Genomic DNA, 24,209 nt, shown 5'->3' with positions numbered 1-24,209 from the left:
TAAGGGGGGGAGCGGAGAACCCTTGATATCAATCAGGAGCGTCCTATGAGGGAAGGACAGTTGTCAGAGAAGTGAATTCCCGGAGGAACGTTAACCTATAAAGGTGGCACTGTTTGCACAGAGCGTGTCATTGTGAGAGGCTCGCTGGCATCTTGTCGCCTGCTCCTTTAGGAATGAAGGAGGACATGAGCTTTCTTCTCATCCTGAATAAGTCCTGTTCTCAATGGTGTAGATGGTAAAATAGGCCGATGTATCAGGAGGCACGGAAACAAATCTCGCCCCCGTTGTCGGTACCACTGAAACGCCGTGCTGCCATCCAAGTCATACAGCAAGATCTATGGAGAATGTTCTTCTCTTCTCTTTACGCCTTCTCCATTAACGACTTAGCTGCATTGTCTATTGGAATCTGAAATCCACCTCCTGCTATGTTCATCTTCCAAAAGCAAGAGACGTCAATTCCCGAAGGAAGGTTAAAAAATTGCTTTACACTGCAGCTTTTCTCATTCACATTGGTTGCTGTGTATAAGTAAAGGTTCATTAGGAAGTTGATGTTCACAATCTTGTCAAGGCTTGTTTCTGACTTTTACCTTTCAGAAAAGTTTTTCCTGTAAGCTCAGTCAGGGCTGCCACCAAGAATTTCGGGGCCCCATACTGGCAACATTTTCGGGCCCCCTTGAGACTCCGCCTCCATCCCTTGAACCTTCTACAGTCACCCCGCCCACTCTTGGAAAAACTCCACTTCTGCACCACGTCCTCACCAATCACACATTACCAGTTCCCAGTGAACACCAGATCACACACATAGCCAGCAGATTTGTTTTGGACAAAAGATTTTTAAAGCCGCCAGCACGATAAGGTAGACTCTTCTGGCCGGGCCCTACTGTATTCTAACCTATTAAAATGTTCTTAAAATATCCAATACTCTTTTTAGGTATATGTTTTATTTATTATTCTTTAAGGGAATGTGTCATATACATTTTTTAAAATAACCAATAATACCACATACAAGGATCAAATACCACCACACCATGACCAGATCACATATTACCACCACATAGTGACCGAATAATACCACATACAAGGAATACCGCCACACCATGACCAGACCACATATTACCACCACATAGTGACCGAATAATACCACATAGAAGTGACAAAAAACACCACACCATGACCAGACCACATATTACCACCACATAGTGACCGAATAATACCACATAGAAGTGACAAAAAACACCACACCATGACCAGACCACATATTACCACCACATTGTCACCGAATAATACAATACTGATCATTATAAAAAACCCACAATACTAATATTACCATAAGTGCCATTATACACAGGAGCTCTGTACATGGTATACAGTGTATAATGTAAGTGTATAGGTAATATAGTGATCACCAGTGACATTATACATATGAGCTCTGTATATAGTGTCAGTGTACAGTTAATACAATGATCACCAGTGACAGTATACACAGGAGCTCTGTATATAGTGTCAGTGTACAGGTAATACAGTGATCACCAGTGACATTATACATAGGAGCCCTGTACATAGTATATAGTGTCAGTGTACATGTAATACACTGATATGTCTAAGTGAAGTCCTTCATCTTTGCTTTTCTCCTAAATCCAGCACAGACCACCGTCACTTCTTCCAGCCAGGACTCGTCTCTGCCTAACATAACACACAGTTATCTAGAGCACATTCCCCAACTTCTACACTACGCAGCTGAATACAGACGTGCACCTGACGCGCCCCCTGGGCCGTGGGGTACTCGGTGCCGGGCCGGTCATTACTAGGGGAGATGTCACAGTGGCAGTGACCCGGTCCGTGACCGAGGGCGGTCAACAAAAGGAGATATTTACAGGGGATTTATGTACAAAGTTCGTGACGCCACCTGTGGTATGCGGCTAAAGGGAGCCGCCGCTGCGGAGCAGGTCCTCTGGAGCTGATGTAAATGCAGCAAAGCTGGTGTGGCTCTCCACAGGTAGAGCTTAGCTCCAGGGCAGTGTAGATGTTATAGGTGATGCTGGGCGTTGTAGTGCAGGGGTGATGGTGACTCGCCCCCTGGGCCGTGGGGCACGCGGATCCGGGTGATAGGGAGACGTTGGGGGTAGTAGTAGTGGCGGCCCTGTCCCGCGGCTCAGGGTGGTCAGGCCATTGGTAGTCTGCTACGTACTTCAGATAATGTCCGACTACGCCACCCGTGGATTGCGGTTATTAGGAACCGCCGCTGTAAGGCAGTCCGCTGGGGCTGATGATGGGTGCAGCTGAGGTGATGTGACTCCCCATGGGAAGAGTGCGGCCCCAGGGCAGTGTAGTGGATGTTGGGAGGGATGGTAGTGTGGGTCCCGGTGCTGAAAGTGCTGGAGGCGCGAAAGAGCACACAGACAACGTACTGCAGTCCAATGTCTTTTACTCACAGTTCAGGTAGTCCAGGTCACTTGTGCACAGATAGTGACCGCCCGAGCCGTGCTGCGTCCACCAGGTGTGGGGCTCGGTCAACTCCCAGGCAGTTCAGGAGCATGGCACAGGACCCCCTTTAATCCTCTCTCTGGCCTGCCTCACCAGTGGCCCACTTTTGTCCAGCTGCCGCGGACTTGTGCGGTTAAACGTGGGCCCCGTCCTCCGCTGTCCTATATGGTGCCTTCCTAGCAGGTTTGATGAGGTGTCGCACCAATAGATGATCACGACGACCGGTCTTTGGCTGAGGGTTGTTTCTCCTCCACCAACTTGGGATCCGGTACCCTTAATCTGCCTGACCCTTCACCCTGGATTCTCGTGGGTTCTTAGGGTCCCTTCCACCTTCTTGTTCCTGAGCCCTTCTGTTTCTCTGTCTCTCCTTCTCTTTCTCTGTTCCTTTCTTGTTCCGTTCTCTTGGAGCTGAGATGAGCCAGAATCTCAGCTCCCCTTCACCTCCTCCTCGGCCTCTTCACTAGGCCCTCCTGGAGTAGAGCTCCTACAGAGCCTCTACTCCCTGTCTTCTCCTCTGGCTGAACTGACCCAGAACTAAGATGGTGCCCACCTTTTATACCTCCCTCTAGCCATGAGCCCAGGTGACCAGCAACCAATGGGCTCCTTCCTACACTCAGGAACCGCCCCCTATCTGCCCCTACAGCACTGGGTGTTCCACCCCTCCCTCCCCACTCCAGCAGGGACATGGTCGGTCGTGCCTGCACTTATGTCTAGTGGGAGCACCGTTGAGCTGTCCCTGAGAAATGGGGTGTGTGTGCTGCATGCAGCTAACTGAGCCCTGGTCCATACTCCATCCTTACCCGAGAGTGGAATATCACACCTCTGGTCTGAGGTGCAATACCCCTGTAGCGGCCGAGCCCTCGGGGCGCTACATTCCCCCCTGGTAAAGCACAGCACGTCCTCGGGCTGGAAAAGAGCAAAAACAGTTATTTAAAGGACATGCAAAACTTTTTAAAACTTTTCACATTAGAAACAGACAATACGGTTCAACTCCCTTTATGGGACACACTTTTCTTTTCACTAGACATTATAGAAAACTTTTTCATTACTATTTAGCAGCATATAAAATCTAAAACATTTTTAACTAAAGCACATTCTTGGGTTCTTGATTCATGGCCGCGGTGCAACTTGCGACCAGGTGTTCTTTCTTTTTAAAGGTGCAACAGTCCATTTTAACTTTGAGGTAGACGTTGCGGTTCTTTTTATAAAACCAGTAGGGGGCGCTTTAAGAAGCGCAACTATATACAAGGGATTGGCCGTTCCCAGTCCTCGGCCGGTGGGGATAGGGGAATGGCTGCTCACAGTCCTCAGCCTGTTAGGGGAAGAGGGGTGGCTGTTCTCAGTCCTCAGCCAGGTTACTTAGGGGATAATTTTCATACAGTCCTATATCAGTCCCAACGGGGACCACACTCAATTTGAAACAGTCCCACACAGTTCTTTTGCACCCTTACGGGTAACTATTTACAATGCCACTTTACCGTTCACTGGTAACGGTGTCCTCCTGATGCTCCTTCTTCCTCATGATCTTCAGGCCCGTCTGGGCCCTCCTGGTACTCAGCGTCCGAGTAGTGCTGTTCCTCCTCCTCTACTACTCGGCGGACGTGTAGGGCGTACCACCCCTTCACGCCTTGGTGTCGGGTGTAAGACACCACGTCGCCTGGGAATAAATCCCGCCCACGATGGCCTTTCGGTAGGTGACTCTCCACATCTCTCCTTGTCACAAACACGTCACTGATGGTCTCGGGGTCTCGGATGAAACCGCAGCCATGTTCCATGTGAAATTTCACGACAGTCCCGGTGACTCCGGGACCGCGGGCAGCTCGGGGATCTCGTCGGGCTTTCATCTTCTGCTCCGCACTTTGGGCCTGCAGCTTCTCCTGTTTCATGCGCCGCTCCCGGTGCTCCCTCTCGAACACCTCCAGCTGTTGGCGGCAGTACGACCGTCGACAGGCGGCGTACGGGGGCGCTAGGCCTTGCGACCGGGCCTGCGGTGGCGGTTGGCTGAGCACGCCCGGGGTCAGAGGGCACGGCGTGGGGCGGGGCTCGCTGGCAGCGTCGACGGCCTGGGGGCTGGTTGATGGCGGTGAGGGCACGGTGTCAACAGCGGGTCCCGGTGCGTGGGGCTCCGCGACGGGGTGCAGGGGCAGGTCGGCGGCCCTAGGATTCGGTGCAGGGGCGTCTCCGTTACCTGCCTCTGCTGTCGCGGCCTTCTCCACGGCGTCGTCCTCGGCCTCCGCTCGGCCCTCACTGGCTGGTGCGCTGCTTGTTGCTGGCGCCTTCGGCTGCAGGATCACAGCCCGCCGGGCCACTTCCTCCTTCCATCCGGCGATCACTTCTTGCTGCGCCCGGACCATCCTCCGGTCCAGTTCTTCCAGCGCCGCCCGTGTGTATTCGGGATCCTCCTTGGGGAGATGGGCTAACAGCTCGGTGAGGCTGCATGGTGGTGTTGCTTGCAGCAGGCCCTTTACCAGGGTACCGGCACTGATTTCCCCCTCCATCTCCGGGTGCGGCCTGGCCAGACTGATCCAGACCGCGCCCTGCCCCACAGTTTTCTTCTCTTTCCGCCCCCAGAGGGGGTGGTCCTGGGGCATTCTGCTGACAATCACTTTCAGGGGCAGCCCCCCCATGTTGATGGACATCTCCACTGCTGCATTCATGGCTGGTGGGGGCGGGCTTCTTCTTTGGCGCCATTCTGGGACCTGGCCCACGATGGGAGGTGGCTTCCTGCTGTCTTTTGGTGCGCCCATAATGGCGTCCGCTCTGCCAGGGCGGGAAAGACGGATGAAGATGGCGGGAAACGGTCCAAGATGGCGTCTGATGGCGGGAATCGGCTCCGGATGGCGGGAAACGACTCCGGACGGCGGGAAACTTCTTTTTAAGGTACATGTGTAATTCTCTTCAGGCACGCAATACCCATTTGTGGCAGGTTGGTCACGATCCTGCCGACTACGCCAAAGCTGACTCGCCCCCTGGGCCGTGGGGCACGCGGATCCGGGCGATAGGGAGACGTTGGGGGTAGTAGTAGTGGCGGCCCGGTCCCGCGGCTCAGGGTGGTCAGGCCATTGGTAGTCTGCTACGTACTTCAGATAATGTCCGACTACGCCACCCGTGGATTGCGGTTATTAGGAACCGCCGCTGCAAGGCAGTCCGCTGGGGCTGATGATGGGTGCAGCTGAGGTGATGTGACTCCCCACGGGAAGAGTGCGGCCCCAGGGCAGTGTAGTGGATGTTGGGAGGGATGGTAGTGCGGGTCCCGGTGCTGAAAGTGCTGGAGGCGCGAAAGAGCACACAGACAACGTACTGCAGCCCAATGTCTTTTACTCACAGTTCAGGTAGTCCAGGTCACTTGTGCACAGATAGTGACCGCCCGAGCCGTGCTGCGTCCACCAGGTGTGGGGCTCGGTCAACTCCCAGGCAGTTCAGGAGCATGGCACAGGACCCCCTTTAATCCTTTCTCTGGCCTGCCTCACCAGTGGCCCACTTTTGTCCAGCTGCCGCGGACTTGTGCGGTTAAACGTGGGCCCCGTCCTCCGCTGTCCTATATGGTGCCTTCCTAGCAGGTTTGATGAGGTGTCGCACCAATAGATGATCACGACGACCGGTCTTTGGCTGAGGGTTGTTTCTCCTCCACCAACTTGGGATCCGGTACCCTTAATCTGCCTGACCCTTCACCCTGGATTCTCGTGGGTTCTTAGGGTCCCTTCCACCTTCTTGTTCCTGAGCCCTTCTGTTTCTCTGTCTCTCCTTCTCTTTCTCTGTTCCTTTCTGTTCCTTTCTTGTTCCGTTCTCTTGGAGCTGAGATGAGCCAGAATCTCAGCTCCCCTTCACCTCCTCCTCGGCCTCTTCACTAGGCCCTCCTGGAGTAGAGCTCCTACAGAGCCTCTACTCCCTGTCTTCTCCTCTGGCTGAACTGACCCAGAACTAAGATGGTGCCCACCTTTTATACCTCCCTCTAGCCATGAGCCCAGGTGACCAGCAACCAATGGGCTTCTTCCTACACTCAGGAACCGCCCCCTATCTGCCCCTACAGCACTGGGTGTTCCACCCCTCCCTCCCCACTCCAGCAGGGACATGGTCGGTCGTGCCTGCACTTATGTCTAGTGGGAGCACCGTTGAGCTGTCCCTGAGAAATGGGGTGTGTGTGCTGCATGCAGCTAACTGAGCCCTGGTCCATACTCCATCCTTACCCGAGAGTGGAATATCACACCTCTGGTCTGAGGTGCAATACCCCTGTAGCGGCCGAGCCCTCGGGGCGCTACAATGGCGCAGACAATAATCACAGAGACAGTGGGGTGCAGTCTTCCGAGTTTACTCACAGTTGTTAAGTTCCTCAGGTTACAGGTTCCGGACTACAACCTCCCACGTCGTGCTGTGTTAACCAGGCAGGGGTTCAGCAATCCCTCAGGTAATTCAAGAGTGCCTGACAGTACTCCTTTCTATGTGCCTTCACCAGTCGTCTTCCTGCGCTGGCTCTCGCCCTCCTGCCCTGCGCCTCGCAACCAGTGTCCCAATCCGGTAGCCTCGGGTCTTGTCGGCGACCTGCAGTCCCCTGGACCCTATGTGGCCACCTTTTCGGCGATATAGTTGCAGATGTGGCCACTGCACCTTGTAAGTACAGCAGCCTCCGGTTCCTAGCTGAGCCTTGTAGTTCTCCACTAGTTTAGGGGCCGGTCCCCTCTGCGGCTCGATCCCTCCACCGCCTGGCAGATTCGGGCGTATGGGTGGCCTCCAGCACTTCCCGTACCCCTGGGATCCCTTCTGTTCCTGGAGCCTTTCTCCTGCTCCCTCTCCTCTTCCTTCAGTCCTGGGCCTCTCCTCAGGCCCGCTCTGGATCAGAGCTCCCGCAGAGCCTCTGCACCCCTCACTTTCCTCCTCCAACACCACTCTCTCTCTCTCACTGACTGAACTGAACTAAACTTTCAAGATGGTTCCCCCTTTTATATCACTCCCTCACCAGTGCTCCCCTGATCTACATCCTCCACCCACACCCACTACATGGTTCCTTCTCACTAGGTTCCCCTCCACTCCAGCCAGGGACCAGGGACTGTGATCTCCCGTAGGAGCAATCTCGCCCTGCCCTACTGAAGTGGAGTGTGTTGGATGCAGGTGTTAGGGTCCCAAGCAGCACTCTATCCTTACCTGAGAGTGGGATACCACACCTCTGGGTGAGATGCAGTACCTCTGCGGCGACTGAACCCGCAGGGGCGCCACACACCCACCATTAATATATAATCAGTCATTATGCAACCCACCATTCCAAATATAAATTGTAATCCACCACGGTGCCCACACTAACGGTAAATAGCCACTTTACCCACCTAATAAATATATAAATGAATTAGTACTCTTTCCCCCAATTTATTACCAGTCACACTCCTGCATCAACGCCCCCTACTCTGTACCTCCTGCTCCCCTGAATCATTATATTTACATGGACCCTCTGCCCCAATTCAGTATGTCATGTCTTGTTCTCCTCAACCCCACCCTCTATTTATCATCATTAAGTCTCCCCCACCCCCCATTTGCTCTCCCCACCTCCCACTCCCAATTCATCATGTGTTTTCCTTAATCCCATCTCCCAATTTACCATTTGCTCTCCCCACTCCCAATTCCCCATGTGCAGCTCATCCTCCTCCCACTCCCAATTCCCCATCTGCAGCTAATCCTCCCCCCCACTCCCAATTTGCCATGTGCAGCTCATCCTCCCCCCACTCCCAATTCCCCATGTGCAGCTCATCCTCCCCCCCACTCCCAATTCCCCATGTGCAGCTCACCTTCCCCCCACTCCAAATTCCCCATCTGCAGCTCATCCTCGCCCCCACTCCCAATTCCCCATGTGCAGCTCATCCCCTCCCCCACTCCCAATTCCCCATGTGCAGCTCAACCCCCCCACTCCGAATTCTCCATGTGCAGCTCATCCTCTCCCCCACTCCGAATTCCCCATGTGCAGCTCATCCTCTTCCCCACTCCCAATTCCCCATGTGCAGCTCATCCTCTCCCCTACTCCCAATTCCCCATGTGCAGCTCATCCTCCCATTCCCATTTAATTAATTCTGTTTTAAAAAAATAAAGTTGCCATACGTACCCCTCATACGATCCCGGCAGCATCCTGGCGCTCCTGCTGCAACGAGGAGATGCACGCCGCCGCTAGGTTCTCCTTACTTATGGTCAGGTGATGGCGCGTATGCGCTGTCAGATGACCAGAAGTCAGGAGAAGTATGAAGCAGCTGCTGCAGCTGCGCAGCTCCGGTAAGGAACCCAGCCCCGAGATGTGTGCCGCCTAAGGCGGCGCACGCCCCGGCGCTTCGCACCTTCATTACAGCATGGGCCTGGGCCCCCCCCCCCGTACTGCTGCTCACGGGGCCCCATACAGCAGTAAGGGCAGTAATGCCCTGATGGCGGCCCTGAGCTCTGTTCATAGTAGAAAAACCAAACTGTGCCTTACTCACACTTCCCAGTGATGAGTCTCTGCTACTGCATCTGGTAATGTCTGCAGTGCTGATGTCATGTCTATAGCGCGCTGAAGTCAATCAGTGAGCTCAGCGGCTCTGCCGATGTAGATAGCATGGTTCACTCAGAGCCGCTGAGCTCACTGATTGGCTGTAGCACGCTGTCGACATGACAACAATAACAAACTGTGGAACCAGTGACGGAGACACAGGGCCTTGCCCGGGGAGGGTGAGTAAAGCATAATTTATTTTTTTTTATGCTACTAACGGAGCTTATAGGAAAAACTTTTCTGAAAGGGGACAACCCCTTTAAAGGGTTATTCCCCAAAAAAACAAGTTATTTCATATGCATGGGACAGAAAATAACTTTGTAGTCGCTGGGGTACGACCTATGAGGGTCTCAATGATCGTGTGAACATGTAATTAATGGAGCCGGGACAACAAAGACTGGCGGGGGATCGGAAAGGTCATCATGGGAGGGACATGGGATTGTTCTTTTTCATTTTAAACAATGAGTAAGGCCAGGTCAGACAGATGTATTTTACGGTCTGTATACGGACCGCAATACTAGAACTGACCATGGGTCTCCCAAACAGAACGCTGTCAGTCCGGGCATTGCGGTCCATGTACAGATTGTGAAATACACCTGCCTGAACCAGGGTTAATTAGAATCTGCCAAAATCAAAATCCACACTATTCGGTGCTGGTATTGTCCACTTCAAATCTGTTATGTGTGAATTTTCCAAATATGCGGTTACTTTTACAAGGCAACGCTGGTACATGTTACATTGTTGCCTTGCAACAGGCGCTGCAGTCACTGGGTGACTACACTGGATCTCCACGACCAGCAGTCACCTAATAAAGTACATAAACAATTCCTGACCAGTTTATGAGTGACCCCTGTATGTCACTGACCCTGTATGTTTTGTAGTTAACTGGGGTAGCCAGTAATTGAATATGGGGTAGATTTAGTAAACATAAGTGTTACACAAAACCAACCAATTAGCTTACTGCTTTCATTTTCCAAAGTCCTGCTGTGAAGTGAGTTTTATTCTGATTGGTTGTTAGGTAACCTCTTGCTATTTGCACTAGTTTTGATATATCTATATTAATATATTATGGTATGGAATTTAATTTTTAGCCCCAACATCTCAGTAAAAAAGAAAATAAAAATTCAATGGCTGCTGTGTTTTATTTATATGCAGCTGCGTTAGACCGCCCCCTGCTGGTAAAGGAATAGCATAAATATAATAAAACTAATAAATGCGAAATCGAGGCATGAAACGCAAGGCAAGATGTGATTGGCTACATGTTACCACGTGACTAATGTGAGCTGCCCTTGGCGCCTGTTATTTCAATGTCACCTGATTTATTTAGATATGAGATAATGCGGGGAGGTCCAGTGTGGGAAGAATCACCTCGTTAGGTATTAAGAAATTAAATGCAATATATTTGATGCCACCAAGTGTGTGAATTATCGCAAGGGTGGCATTGCTGGGGTCCTGCGGCCGCCATAGTCACTGTCACAGGGGACGGGGTGACCTGAGAAATGCCGGAATCCGTGGATAGAGATGTGTACCCGGAGCCTCCGCGCCAGACCCCGGTATCGAACAGGCAGTCCAACCTCCTCGACCCGATACCTCTGCTGACCGGCCTGTTCAGCTATGCCATAGACAAGCCGGTCACAGCCTTCCATGGTGAGCAGGGGACGCTGGGCTGATAACAGCGAGGGCAGAGCTGACTGTAGTAATGCTGGGACTTGTAGTACCACAGCCTAAGCCTAACATAGACGTCTAAGTAACTTAATGATTGTGTCTAATCCCAGGTTTATCCAAAAAGTGTCAAAATTTGCACCAAATCTTCAGTGCATTAATAATTTTTCAAATGTCGCTGATAGATTTGGTGCAACTTTTTAACTCCTTAAAGAGCAGAAGTTTGTTTTTTGTTTTTTTCCCCCATTTTTCCAGGATCATTCACTTTTTTTTTTTTTAATTGTTCCATCTACGTAGACACATAAGGGCTCTTTATTTGTGGGGCGAGTTGTAGATTTGACCGACCCCATTCACTTTACCATAAAATGTATTGGGTTAAAAAAAAAATAATTTAATCCCGCAACAGTTTTTCTTTGTTTTTTTGTTTTTACAGCGTTCATTGCGCGATAATAATGACCTGACGCTTCAATTCTACGCATCAGGATGATTACAGCGATACTAAACTTATTTAGATTTTTTTTTTTCCTTTTTTAGTGGTTAAAAAAAATCTGAAAAACTCAAAATGTTGAAAGAAAAAAAAATTGTCGCCGTTTTCTGAGACCACTAATTGTTCATTGGGGCCCTTTTTTTTTCTTGCTCTTTGAGCTGAAGTTTTTATTGATACCATTTTGGGGTATTTACAAGGTTTTGATCACTTTTTACTGCATATTTTGGGAACGTGCGGCGACCAAAATGACGACAATATTGGAGGTTTCAAATTGTATTTTTTTTCCCATTTTGGTGTTTTACCTTATGGGATAAATATTTTTATATTTTATTAGTTCTGGCAAATATGCACATGGCAGTAGCAGAATGTTTTACTTGTTTTTCGTATTACTCACTTTTGAGCAAAAGGTTTAAACATTAAATATATAGACATGATTATTATGTGTAATAAAATTCACATCTATATATTTTATGTTTAAACCTTTTGTAAGTGGTAATGTACAAAAAAAAAGTGTTAAGACTTTTTTCTATTAGCGTTTATATATTTTTTTTATTATAGAACTGAAATGTTTTTTTTATATGTATTTCTGCACGGTGGCTCAGTGGTTAGCACTGCAGCCTTGCAACGCTGGGGTTCTGGGTTCAAATCCCACCAAGGACAACATCTGCAAGGAGTTTGTATGTTCTCCCTGTGTTTGCATGGGTTTCATCTGGGTTCTCCGGTTTCCTCCCACACTCCAAAGACACAATGATAGGGAATGTAGATTGTGAGCCCCAATGGGACAGTGATAATAAAGCTATATAAATAAAGATTTATTATTGGAACCTGCGATCTCTTGATCGCCTATAAATACACTGCAATGCCATGACAACCCAGCCCCCTGTGATTGAGTGGGGCTGATGGGCTCTGGACTGATGATGGCAGCCATTTTGGAGTCCTTTTTAAAGGTCTCTTGAAAGCAGCATTTAAGAGGTTAAACTGGTGCAGTCGGAGCCAGCTCTGATCACATCAGTTACTCTCGGTGACGGCTGTTTGTTACAGCTGGCACTCTGCTGTATGGAATAGGCTCAGCTCCTGATCCCGCTCCGTATAATGATATCGCTAACTGGTTAATTATAGGCAGCAACATTTTAACTAAGGATTATACGGAGCCATACTGTTAAAGGATTTTTGTAAGTAAGTACACCAGCCTTCTTGGGTCTCGAAGTTCCTTTTAATAATGTGTGCAGTTTGTATTGTGGAGTCTGGGGACGGATCCGCTCTAAGTTTTTTTTATAGCGTTTGGCGCAGGCATTTACAACAAGGAAATGTCACTAATTGTCCTAAAATTGTAGGTGCAAACGCAATGATTAAATGTCCCCCATAACCTCTTACAGATTGGATGGAAAGTCAGCGAGCGAAGAGGAGGATTCACTACTACCACCGAGAGTTCAGACGCATCCCCGACCTGACCCACTGCTTGGAGGAGGACTATGTATGTCACTTCGAGGCCGACATGCAGTGGCAAAGAGACTTGTGAGTGCAGCATGCCTGTCACTAAGTACAGGGTGGTCCCACTGGCCCAGAGAGGGACAAATAGGTGCCCATCCCCCATGCACTTCTAGGAGAGCAGCACCCCCTTACCCCTTTAGGGCAGCCATGTGTCCTCCGCCATTATTGACCAGCAGTGACTTTATTGCCTTTTCTGTCTTCCAGCCTTGTAGATCAGGAGATTGTGAAGATTATCCGCAGCCGTGTGCAGGCGTGCAAAACAAGAGAAGGGGACAGCGCAGCCCAGAATTGTGCACCGCTGCTCAAACAGTACGCCGAGGTCTGCAAGGCATTTAAATCCAGATGTAAGGACTCCGTCACCATTACCTGCTTTTGTGTGTCTCCTGCTGCTCTCCCATTAGGGACCTCACCATGAATCCCTTCTCACCCCTAGACCACCAGCGACCTCACCACTAACCACGCCTCTCCCCTAGACCACCAGCAACTACATTATTAATGTTTTCTCCCCAAGTCCACCTGCAACCTCACCGTGAATCCCTTCCTCTGTCACCCCTAGACCCCCAGCGACCTCACCGTGAATCCCTTCCTCTGTCACCCCTAGACCCCCAGCGACCTCACCGTGAATCCCTTCCTCTGTCACCCCTAGACCCCCAGCGACCTCACCGTGAATCCCTTCCTCTGTCACCCCTAGACCACCAGCGACCTCACCGTGAATCCCTTCCTCTGTCACCCCTAGACCACCAGCGACCTCACCGTGAATCCCTTCCTGTCACCCCTAGACCACCAGCGACCTCACCGTGAATCCCTTCCTCTGTCACCCCTAGACCACCAGCGACCTCACCGTGAATCCCTTCCTCTGTCACCCCTAGACCACCAGCGACCTCACCGTGAATCCCTTCCTCTGTCACCCCTAGACCACCAGCGACCTCACCGTGAATCCCTTCCTCTGTCACCCCTAGACCACCAGCGACCTCACCGTGAATCCCTTCCTCTGTCACCCCTAGACCACCAGCGACCTCACCGTGAATCCCTTCCTCTGTCACCCCTAGACCACCAGCGACCTCACCGTGAATCCCTTCCTCTGTCACCCCTAGACCACCAGCGACCTCACCGTGAATCCCTTCCTCTGTCACCCCTAGACCACCAGCGACCTCACCGTGAATCCCTTCCTCTGTCACCCCTAGACCACCAGCGACCTCACCTGCGGTGATCTCCTGCTTCCGGTATCACTGCCCTAATAGATGAACCCTACTTTTTGCAGATGAGGACCTGGGATATTACGGGGGAGCCAGGAACTGTCTCATGAAGCAGCGGCAGAGGATGATGGAGGAGAGGAAGGCTGCCGCACAGGAAAATGCCAATCTGGAATAAATTATCTCCTGTACATCTCGTGTTACTTGTCTCTCGTGTTTCAAAATGAAAGAAATAAAACTAAAGTGTAAAATAAAGATCTGGAGATCGGTGTTGTGGTGTCTGCAGGATTATATACCGAGCTCCGTACACCATAATTCTAGTGAATGTACTAGATCCCTGCAGGGTTTCCAATCATATAGGTAACTGCAGATTTATAGAGGTGCTCCGGTGATAACTTATTGATTGCTGTGACTGGGAGCAACTATTATCCCAGTAACTGAATGAAGTAGACTTGGGCTGCAGATCTTGCTTTGTATTAATTTGTTGTGGATTTCATCATTTGCACCGAGAGTTAGCAGCAAGTATAACTCCTACAGAAGAGGATGCAGAACACCAAGGAGTGCGAACACTGATCTTTTAGTAAAAAGATTAGCAATCCAGGTTTGCTTCTGTGTAAGTGACATCTGTCAGGCCCTAATTTAGCATTAGGGGATAAACTTTATCCCTGCCAATAACCCGTGCAACTTTTGTCAGGTCTTTAAAAGGGTTCTTGGTTCTGAAATGTAAATGCAGCAGTGAGCACCTAACGGCAGTCGTGGGGAACCTCAGGCTGAACCTTTCCTCCAGGCCCCAGGCAGATTCCCAGTGACCACAGTGTTCAGGCCAGCAGCTACATGTTGATGGCTGCTGGTCCTTTAATTTCTTCTTGCTCTGCGAGCGCACGACATCACTACTGACCGCTGCAGCGCCTGCAATGAGATTACATCCAGACACTAGCCAGGGCCAGAATGTACATTGTGGGCTGAGTTAGAATGTGATGCGCTCCTGTCCCACAGTACATAACCACAGGGGCAGCCCCAGCATCTCTTGTCTATACCGCAGTCACCTATGTGGTGCACGTGGCAGTGTTAGAGCCTGATGTATATAGAGCACAGCTCACTGCTTGAGTTCTATAAATGTAACGAATGATAATTTCCCCATGAGCAGACCTGCAGTGTAATATACATCAGTGTTCACGTGTCAGTACAACTTACTGCTGCAAGTTCTTTACAAAAAGTTATCATTGCAAAGAGTTGCCTGCACTCAAAACTGTGGCAAACCTGGAAAAGCAGCTGCAAGTACCAACATCCACACCACCTAACAGGCCGCTCCAGCCATCACATTAGGAGGGACTTAAATGTTTGATCAAAGGTTCATAATTTTGTATGGCCCCCAAAGGATGGAATAAATAGCCCTTGGCAGAATAAAGATTCCCCACCCGACCTATGGGGCTAAAATAAAGATGCATGCTCACATCTGCGCTCAGACTTTTAATTCTGGTCTGTGTAGGGCTGGGTGCAGGGTCGGCGTCAGCACCCAAGTGCCGGGGCCTGGGCCGCCGGCGCTTCACCAGACATGGTCACTCGCAGTGCCTGGTAGTAATGACAAGGCGCCTTTAATTCTGCTTGTGTTTCACCCCTGCTGTCTCATTACTAGCAGAGACAGCGCACTGCCATGTCTTGGCAATCAAGCAGCGCTGGCAGTCCTGAACAGGAGCTGAGGAAGTGGGCCCCTCTGATGGTGCAGGGCCATATCTGCCAGTGGTGGCCCTGCACTGCCACATACCTGAGGAGCTGCTGGACTGGACACAGGTCTAGGGACAGGTGAGCAAGGCTTCCCCAATCCCCATATTAAAAATATTTCTAGTGTGCGCACACGCATGTATATATGTCTAACAGGGGCCCACTGAGACTTTTGCCCGGGGCCCAGAAAAACCTGGAGCAGCTCCTGGCTGGAAGCAGCCACATCAACCAACCACAAGTCAGCCACCAGCTATTTCAGAGCTCGAAAACTAAAGATCTCTCCCCAAAAATGCTTTACAAGTATTGGACTTAATTCCACTAAAAACTGGTCTACAGGCCATGCCTCAAATCTAAATTTTACACCTCAGCCTCTAGAAAAGGGGGTCATATTAGTGACAGAGCCAATATTATGGATTAAGGTTTGCCAGCCTAAACCCTGGTAGGAGTGACATCTAGTAAGATGCAGCACACAAGGGGTTACAGTGATAATCATGAACTTTATTTCATTCAACACGATTAGGAAGTGGCCGGGACAGCGGCGGCCTGGGTCCTCTGCACGGACACTCTGGTGTGGGTCTTTGCCAGATGGTCTGTATACTCCTGGAGGTGGAGAGAGATACGTGTGAGTATATAATACACAGCCGGCTTGGTGGTCAGGAATACAGGGAATCGCGTTTACCTGGTATGGAGACTTGATGAAGACAGTTTCCTTCCAGAGGTCTGGAGTCAGGTAGCTGTAGGTCCTGGAGATGGCATCAAAGGTGGCCTTGGCTGCGGAGAACAAGAGCTGGTCATGTTAAGTGATCGATGTGCGGCCTCCACACTGCAGCTTCCCACATTACACAGATGACTATAGAGCTTCATAAGGGAGCAAAGCAGCCGTAATGGCAGCCGCCCTGCCGTGCAAATGGAGCTCAGTTGCTTTTTCTCTCTCATAGTGACAGCGACACCACAAACAGATGTACTGGGTAGAGCCGAGAGAACCAGAACTTTTATCACACATACTGATGACTAAACAGCTGGGTTGAGCAGAGAGAATCAGAACTTATCACATATATTGATGACTAAACCCCATTATTTTAGAGTGATCCACAAATTGTGGCTCAGTCAATTCAGAACTACAACTTCCAGCATACCCCGAGCCTCGCTAATGGGAGTTAGTGTTGCAAGAGTCAGTAATGCACACAACCACTGCTCCTTTCATTGTGTAGGAGACTGTCATACCCGGCAGTCAAAGATAAAAGGTGCCATACTCTACTTCTACAGATCCCAGTTTGGGATTGCTGGGGGTCCCAGCAGTCAGACTCTCAGATAAGCAAATTCTTCCCTATTTTATGAATAGTGGAAAACAAGCAGATTCAGGTCATCCATATTAGGGTTATTCAGCCACCGAAGAACAAAGATGAGGGCACCAAACACTGGAGATAAGCCCCCTACTATCCCCCCTGGAGAACAGACAATGTAATGACCATAATGGCTTATTACAGGGTACTGCCATTAGCAGCAAGTGCTTTAAAGGAGTTATACACTACTTTATATTACCCCCACACACACAATTTATCCCCCCAGGGCCCCTAAGACTTTGTAAATGCCTTATGTTGTAGATGTCTATGAGCAGCGCTATCACTGGCCGCTCACAGGCATCACGTGACCCCCAGCTGCAGCCAGCTCTGACATCCGCTGATGTCACAAGTGCTGGCAGCAGCCGGGGGTCTTTGTCTTCCACGTTCCAGGTGGATGCCAGGCTGTGGGCGGGGTTAACACCCCCCATCACACCCAGAATCCACCGCGCGCTCTGCCTCTACCCATTCATTGGGAAAGTGCGCGGTGGATGCTGGGTGTGACGCGGGGGGTAACCAGGCAGCCACCATGGGGAGCCCAGCGCCGAGTCACGCCTCACTTGTGACGTCAGCGCGGGGACACGGGGATACGGTGTGCCACAGGCATTATCAGCAACGTAAGGCAATTACAAAAAGTCTTAGGGGCCCCGAGGGGATAATATAAAGTAGTCTACAACTTCTTTAACCCCTTCGCAACCTTGGATTTTGTTGTTTTTGCTTTTTCGTTTTTTGCTCCCCTTGTTCCCAGAGCCATAGTATCTTTATTTTTTGGTCAATATGGCCGTGTGAGGGCTTATTTTTTGCGGGACAAGTTGTACTTTTCAACGCCATTACTAGTTTCACCATATCATGTACAGGAAAACGGGAAAAAAATTCCAAGTGCAGTAAAATTGCAAAAAAAGTGCAATACCACAGTTTGTTTATTTTTTTTACCACGTTCACTGAATGCTAAAACTGACCTGCCATTCTTATTCTCCAGGTCATTATGAGTTCGTAGACACCAAACATGTACAGGTTATTTTTTTTTTAAGTGGTGAAAAAAAATTCCAAAATTTGGTAAAAAAAACTAAAAAAAAAAAATAGCGCCATTTTCCGAGACCTGTAGCGTCTCCATTTTTCGTGATCCGGGGCCAGGTGAGGGCTTATTTTTTGCGCGCCAGGCTGACGTTTTTATTGATAACATTTTGGGGTAGATCCGATGTTTTGATCGCCCATTATTGCATTTTAGCGGCGACCAAAAAACGTAATTCTGGTGTTTAGAATTTTTTTCTCGTTACACCGTTTACCGATCGGATTAATTCTTTTTTTATATTGATAGATCGGGCGATTCTGAACACGGCGATACCAAATATGTGTATGTGGGTTTTTTTTATATATATTTTATTTTGAATGGGGCGAAAGGGGGGTGATTTAAACTTTTATATTTTTTTCATATTTTTAAAAACATTTTTGTTTCACTTACTGCATGCTTCAATAGTCTCCATAGGAGACTAGAAGCAGCAGTTGTCTGATCGTCTCTGCTACATACAGGGGATCAGCAGATCCCCTGCATATAGCAGAAATGGTCCTGTGCTATGAGCGCCGACCACTAGGTGGCACTCATAGCGACGAGATCATAACAACCACAGGCGTCTGCTGCAGACCCTGGGTTGTCATGCAAACCCATCGGTGACCCGCGATCACGTGATGGGGTCGCCGGTGGGCGGGGCTTAAGATGCGCAACCCGGAAGCGCGCGTTAAATGTCGCTGTCGGAGATTGACAGCGGCATTTAACATGTTAACAGCCGCGGGTGGATCGCGATTCCACCCGCGGCTGTTGCGGGCACATGTCAGCTGTAATAATCAGCTGACATGTGCTCAGTTCAGTGCGGGCTCAGCGCCGGAGCCCTCACTGAACTAGGGGTACGCAAATGTGCGTACTAAGACGTCATGGGCTCTAAAGGGGTTAATGACCATCTGCAAGTACAAACCAATTGTAGACAAACCTTTAGGGGTCAACTTACCAAAGTTACCCAGGGTGGCAGTGCAGCCCCTTGCCGAGGTGTAACAGTCATCAATACCAGCCATCATCAGCAGCTTCTTGGGGACGGGAGCGGACACAATGCCAGTCCCCCTGGGTGCGGGGATGAGACGCACCAGGACAGAGCCACAACGTCCAGTCACCTGGAAGATACAATAATGTAATTTTATCACACGAAGCCACAGGAACATTTAGGAACAATGAGGTGTTAAGCCTCAAACAGGAACAGGAAGCCCATTAATAGAGTCAGCCTGCCGTGCATAGGGGCCCATTGCTCTGCCTCTCTAAAAAGGTCAATCACACCACACATATATATATGACTGAGCAGAGCTGAGAGGGCGCAAGATCAGGAAGGCCCCCAGGGTTCCCTACCTTGCAGGGCACGGTGTGCGGTTTGCCAATCTTGTTACCCCAGTAGCCTCTGCGTACAGGTACGACTGACAGCTTAGCCAAGATGATGGCGCCCCTGATGGCGGTGGCGACTTCTTTGGAGCATTTCACTCCGAGACCAACATGGCCGTTGAAGTCTCCGATAGCCACGAAAGCCTGAATATAAATAGGAAACATTTACATTTGTGTCTGTATAAATCAAATGAGGGTGGGCACAGGAATAGGAGACCCACCTTGAACCTTGTGCGCTGTCCGGCACGGGTCTGCTTCTGCACGGGCATGATCTTCAGGACCTCGTCCTTCAGAGAGGAGCCCAGGAAAAAGTCAATGATCTCAGACTCCTGGAAGAACAGACATGAAGGGTTAACTCTGAAAAGACCAAAGTGTGTGTGTCTGGGTGGGGTTCATGACCAAAACGGCAGACGTCACTTACCTTGATTGGCAGGGAGAACAGGTAAATTTCCTCCAAGGACTTGATCTTCATGTCTTTGACCAGACGGCCAAGTTTGGTGACTGGAACCCACTATAAAAAAAAAAAAAAAACATTAAAGTTAATTCTGGATGGAAACCATTCTCTGCCCCCCCCCCCCCCCCCCAAATGCAAATCCAGAAGGGGCAGCATAGATATCAGGGAGTGTATGAACTGACCATAATCTCCAGATCCTATCGCTATGCCTTTAAGTACTTCCTCATTGTAGGCGAGTGCGGTCCATGAGGTTACCATGCCACATCTGCCAAGACGGGTGCTTGATTGGCAGATCTCGTGCACATGTCTCAGCGGGTATGTGGGATCGTATCCGCACGGATTCACCTCAAGTGGAAGTGAATAGCACCGACAACCCCTATAAGGGGGATGCCTTTTATAAAGTGGCCCCTTCCTCAGAGCTTCCCACAATCCAGCAAGTCCCAGACCCCCACTGTGCACAAAACAGCATCACAGCCCACTCAAATCAGGGAGGACTGCTGCAATTTCCTGCACAGAAAGCTTAAAGGGAATATCCTTCTTACAGGACTGCTACAATTCCCTGCACAGTGAGCTTAAAGGGAATGTCCTCCTTACAGGACTGCTCCAATTCTCTGCACAGTGAGCTTAAAGGGAATTTCCTCCTTACAGGACTGCTACAATTCCCTGCACAGTGAGCTTAAGACTATGTGCCCACGATATAATAGAACAGGAGAAAGGCAAGTATAATGGCGTACAAAAGTTTATTATAATTTCATGTTTAAAAAGATCCATATATAGACAATAAAACGGTAAGGTGCTAACAAACAGATCCAAAAGACAAAAATAATAAAATAGAACAGAGTAAGAAATGATGTGACACTTAATGTATAGGGAACACAAATACCATAGTCCTGCACAATGATTCCATTGCTACAGTGTGTATCAAATACATAGTAAAGGTAACTCAGCCCAAAGTATCACACATAGCTAGGGACAAGTGAGGGCAAATATCTGCCAAAGATGGGCTACCTCAAAGGATGTGACGCCTAATATATGGGGAACACATGTACCATAATCCTGCACAATTGCACCATTTCTCCAGTATATATCAAATGCATGGTAAGAAGTAACTCACCCCAAGGTATCACACGTGGTTAGAGACAAGGGAGGGCCAGTGTGTCAGAAGAGGCCTCTTTTGACACACTGGCCCTTCCTTGTCTCTAACCACGTGTGATACCTTGGGGTGAGTTACTTCTTACCATGCATTTGATATATACTGGAGAAATGGTGCAATTGTGCAGGATTATGGTACATGTGTTCCCCATATATTAGGTGTCACATCCTTTGAGGTAGCCCATCTTTGGCAGATATTTGCCCTCACTTGTCCCTAGCTATGTGTGATACTTTGGGCTGAGTTACCTTTACTATGTATTTGATACACACTGTAGCAATGGAATCATTGTGCAGGACTATGGTATTTGTGTTCCCTATACATTAAGTGTCACATCATTTCTTACTCTGTTCTATTTTATTATTTTTGTCTTTTGGATCTGTTTGTCAGCACCTTACCGTTTTATTGTCTATATATGGATCTTTTTAAACATGAAATTATAATAAACTTTTGTACACCATTATACTTGCCTTTCTCCTGTTCTATTATATTCTGTTCAAGTTGGCTACATAATATGGGGTGTGAGTGGCTATTTATCCATACCACCCTATTTTGAATCTCCTAATGTGGGCTTTTGTGTTTCTCATTATGTGCCCACGATGCAGAAATGAAGCAGAAAATTTCTGCATCTCCCTGGCAGAAAAACGCATGCGGATTGTACATGCGTTTTTTCCTGCGGAATACATGCGGATTCACATGCGTTTCTGCATGTGGATTGACAAGCGCTTTGAAAGATTTTAGCATCACTTGGAAAGTGCTTGTCAACTAGGTCACACTATATAAATCCATGCAAACAGCATGGATTTATATATTGTGACCCGAGAGAATGGTTAAAAATAAAAAAATAAACCTATACTTACCTTCCAATGGCCCCTGCAGTCTTTCTGCACTCCTGTGCTGGCTGCCAGCTGATCGCGCGACACTGCAATGACTGACGTCACCGCAGGTCCTGCAGTCCTGCCCGCAAGCACAGGGAAGGAGACCGGGGGCCGTCGGAAGGTGAATATAATCTTTATTTTTTATTTTATTCTTGTTTTTACAGTTTCTATGGTACCCGGGTGTGGATGAGACTCTCCTCTCCTCTACACCCGGGTACCATCCGCACATTAGAACGCGCCAATTACACAAGTACAGATGCAGTCTTGCGGAATTGGCGCGTTCTAATGAAAGTCCATGGCGGTGAAAACGCAGCCGTTCCGCAAAATAATTTGTTAGTGCTGCGTTTTTTTCTGCAATCATAATAAGCAGCAGAAATTTCCGCAGCATGTGCACAGCACATGCAGATTATCGTTGGGGGACATTGCTGCCCTTCTATCATGCGTTTTTAATGCGTTTCCGCAGCTGCAAAAACGAATTAAAAAAAACATCATGGGCACACAGCCTAAAGGGAATTTCCTCCTTACAGGACTGCTGCAAGGTGAGCTTAAAGGGGATGTCCTCCTTACAGGACTGCTACAATTCCCTTCACAGTGAGCTTAAAGGGGATGTCCTCCTTACAGGACTGCTACAATTCCCTTCACAGTGAGCTTAAAGGGGATGTCCTCCTTAGAGAGCATTTATGTTAAGTGCATGAATTTGGGGCTATTTTTTGTAATTGCATCGCTTGCCTGTTATAACACTTGTAGTTCTCAGTTTACTGCAGGAAGTAAAATGAGTTAACTAAGAATGTGTCCATGAGCTCGCTTTCAATGTCCAATGGGAGACTTTGTAACTGGAGTCTAAGCTCCTCTCAGCTAATTTATAACCACATCAAAGGTAACTGTATAGAGAAACTGCTTTGAAGCAGAACTGCAAATCTTAATGAAACCCAAATTATTTGGGTTTCATTTTCTTTAGCCCCGAACACATGCATCCATGTAAGAAAATCCCCCTTTAAGAAAAGCACTGAGCCTCTTCGGTATCAGGATTGGGGGGGGGGGGGTCCTAGACCCCCAGTGACACAGGACGTGACCCGTCTGCTCCTTCCCCTTTAGGGCTCATTGATCTACTCACTTCTTTGTCATCCGCTTTGCCACCTCGGGCCCCACGTCCTCTTCCGCGGCCCCTGCCTCTTCCACGACCGCGACCTCGGCCTCCACTGCCAAAGCCTCCGCGGAAGCCTCCCCTGTTAGCACCGGCGTCGTCCGCCATTTGCTGCAAGGAAATAAATTTAGATCATTGAGGATCAAAGAGTTTATAGAAGGATGAACCCCCATCCCCCTTATAGTGATACATTGTAAGGAAAGACTCAGGGTGGTCTTCAGTAACAAACACATGGTCCTCATTACCGGAGTCAGCCATCCAGTCACTGACAACAAGCAGCGGTATTGTAAAGGGTTAATAGAAACAGACAACGACCCGCCGGGCACAGTTGAGGCCGCGCCACAACTACAGCGAAACCCCCACTAATATCACCATGGAAACAGCCACCCGCTCACACACTCTCATACGACCCCAATACAAGCGGCCGCACGGGCGGGATGGCCCCGATGTCCGCGGATTACTACCCGGCCTCCCCTCGCTCTCACGCCGGCTGCAGTCACTTACGTGATGTCGATAGACTAGAAGGGCGGAAACCGGCGGAAGAGGCTTCTTATACCCGCGAAACAGCGCGAGAGCTGGAGCTCTACAACGAGCATGCGCAGATAGATTTGGGTGGTAATGACGTCACGTCAAAGGCGTGTAGCCGGAAGTTATAAAAGGAGGCGCCCTGGCAGCGAGGATCCTTTTTGTACTGCCTGAGCCTCGTGGGGAAGGTGAGACTCTGCAGGAGGGATGATGGGGGTAATAGTAGTTAGTGTATGGAGCAGTTAGTTTGTTTTTTTACATGCTTTACTGGAAATGGTAACAATGTGTGTTGTATGGAGTGTAATGGTGCGGGTATATATAGCTATATCTGTAGTATTGGAGGCTGGGCACCTCTGGGATAGGAGTGTATATAGTGCAGGGGTCGACCAACCATTGGTATAACCGGTCAGGGGGCCACTACGACCTCCAAAACTGGAGGCAATTTGCTTTTTGATGAGCTATTGCACTACAAAGGGCCCATAGAGCACGGGAGCCCTGTTCTATCTGTGTCTGCCATTGTATAGTGCTGCACTACAGATATAGATGAGATGTCTGGGCACCTCTGTGTTGGAGGGATCTATGGTATACTATGGACACACAGGGTGGGGCTTATAGGCAAGCTGTGCAGGCTGGGGTGGAGGGGTGTGTAATATAAATACAGGGTTGTCCAAAAGTAGGTGGACAGAAAGTGTAATACGGTTATGATGGGGGAGATTTATCAAACATGGTGTAAAGTGAAACTGGCCCTTAGCAACCAA

At 49.2% G+C, this 24,209-nt stretch overlaps 2 protein-coding genes and 1 non-coding gene across 3 annotated transcripts; 1 reads left to right on the top strand and 2 right to left on the bottom strand.

Annotated features, from left to right (window-relative positions):
• The first annotated feature begins 10,407 nt into the window (after positions 1 to 10,407).
• NDUFB10 (NADH:ubiquinone oxidoreductase subunit B10) lies at positions 10,408 to 14,086 on the top strand. The gene is made up of 4 exons (XM_073645969.1): positions 10,408 to 10,630; positions 12,509 to 12,647; positions 12,828 to 12,967; positions 13,885 to 14,086. The coding sequence occupies exons 1-4, from the start codon at positions 10,483 to 10,485 to the stop codon at positions 13,992 to 13,994; spliced, it is 537 nt and encodes a 178-aa protein (XP_073502070.1). The 5' UTR covers positions 10,408 to 10,482; the 3' UTR covers positions 13,995 to 14,086.
• A 1,929-nt stretch (positions 14,087 to 16,015) lies between these two features.
• RPS2 (ribosomal protein S2) lies at positions 16,016 to 23,574 on the bottom strand. The gene is made up of 8 exons (XM_073648405.1): positions 23,431 to 23,574; positions 22,897 to 23,037; positions 19,722 to 19,811; positions 19,522 to 19,629; positions 19,271 to 19,444; positions 18,882 to 19,041; positions 16,218 to 16,309; positions 16,016 to 16,138 (listed from the first exon to the last, which is right to left on the bottom strand). The coding sequence occupies exons 2-8, from the start codon at positions 23,032 to 23,034 to the stop codon at positions 16,055 to 16,057; spliced, it is 846 nt and encodes a 281-aa protein (XP_073504506.1). The 5' UTR covers positions 23,035 to 23,037; positions 23,431 to 23,574; the 3' UTR covers positions 16,016 to 16,054.
• LOC141162736 (small nucleolar RNA SNORA64/SNORA10 family) lies at positions 19,102 to 19,238 on the bottom strand. The gene has a single exon (XR_012250803.1). It is a non-coding gene; the product is annotated as a small nucleolar RNA SNORA64/SNORA10 family (small nucleolar RNA).
• Positions 23,575 to 24,209: the final 635 nt, after the last annotated feature.

Source organism: Phyllobates terribilis, unplaced genomic scaffold (assembly GCF_046119375.1).
Source record: "Phyllobates terribilis strain yellow unplaced genomic scaffold, ASM4611937v1 Scaffold_9__5_contigs__length_417890890, whole genome shotgun sequence".
NCBI classification, from domain to species: domain Eukaryota; kingdom Metazoa; phylum Chordata; class Amphibia; order Anura; family Dendrobatidae; genus Phyllobates; species Phyllobates terribilis.
This window is presented reverse-complemented; position numbering and strand designations above follow the sequence as displayed.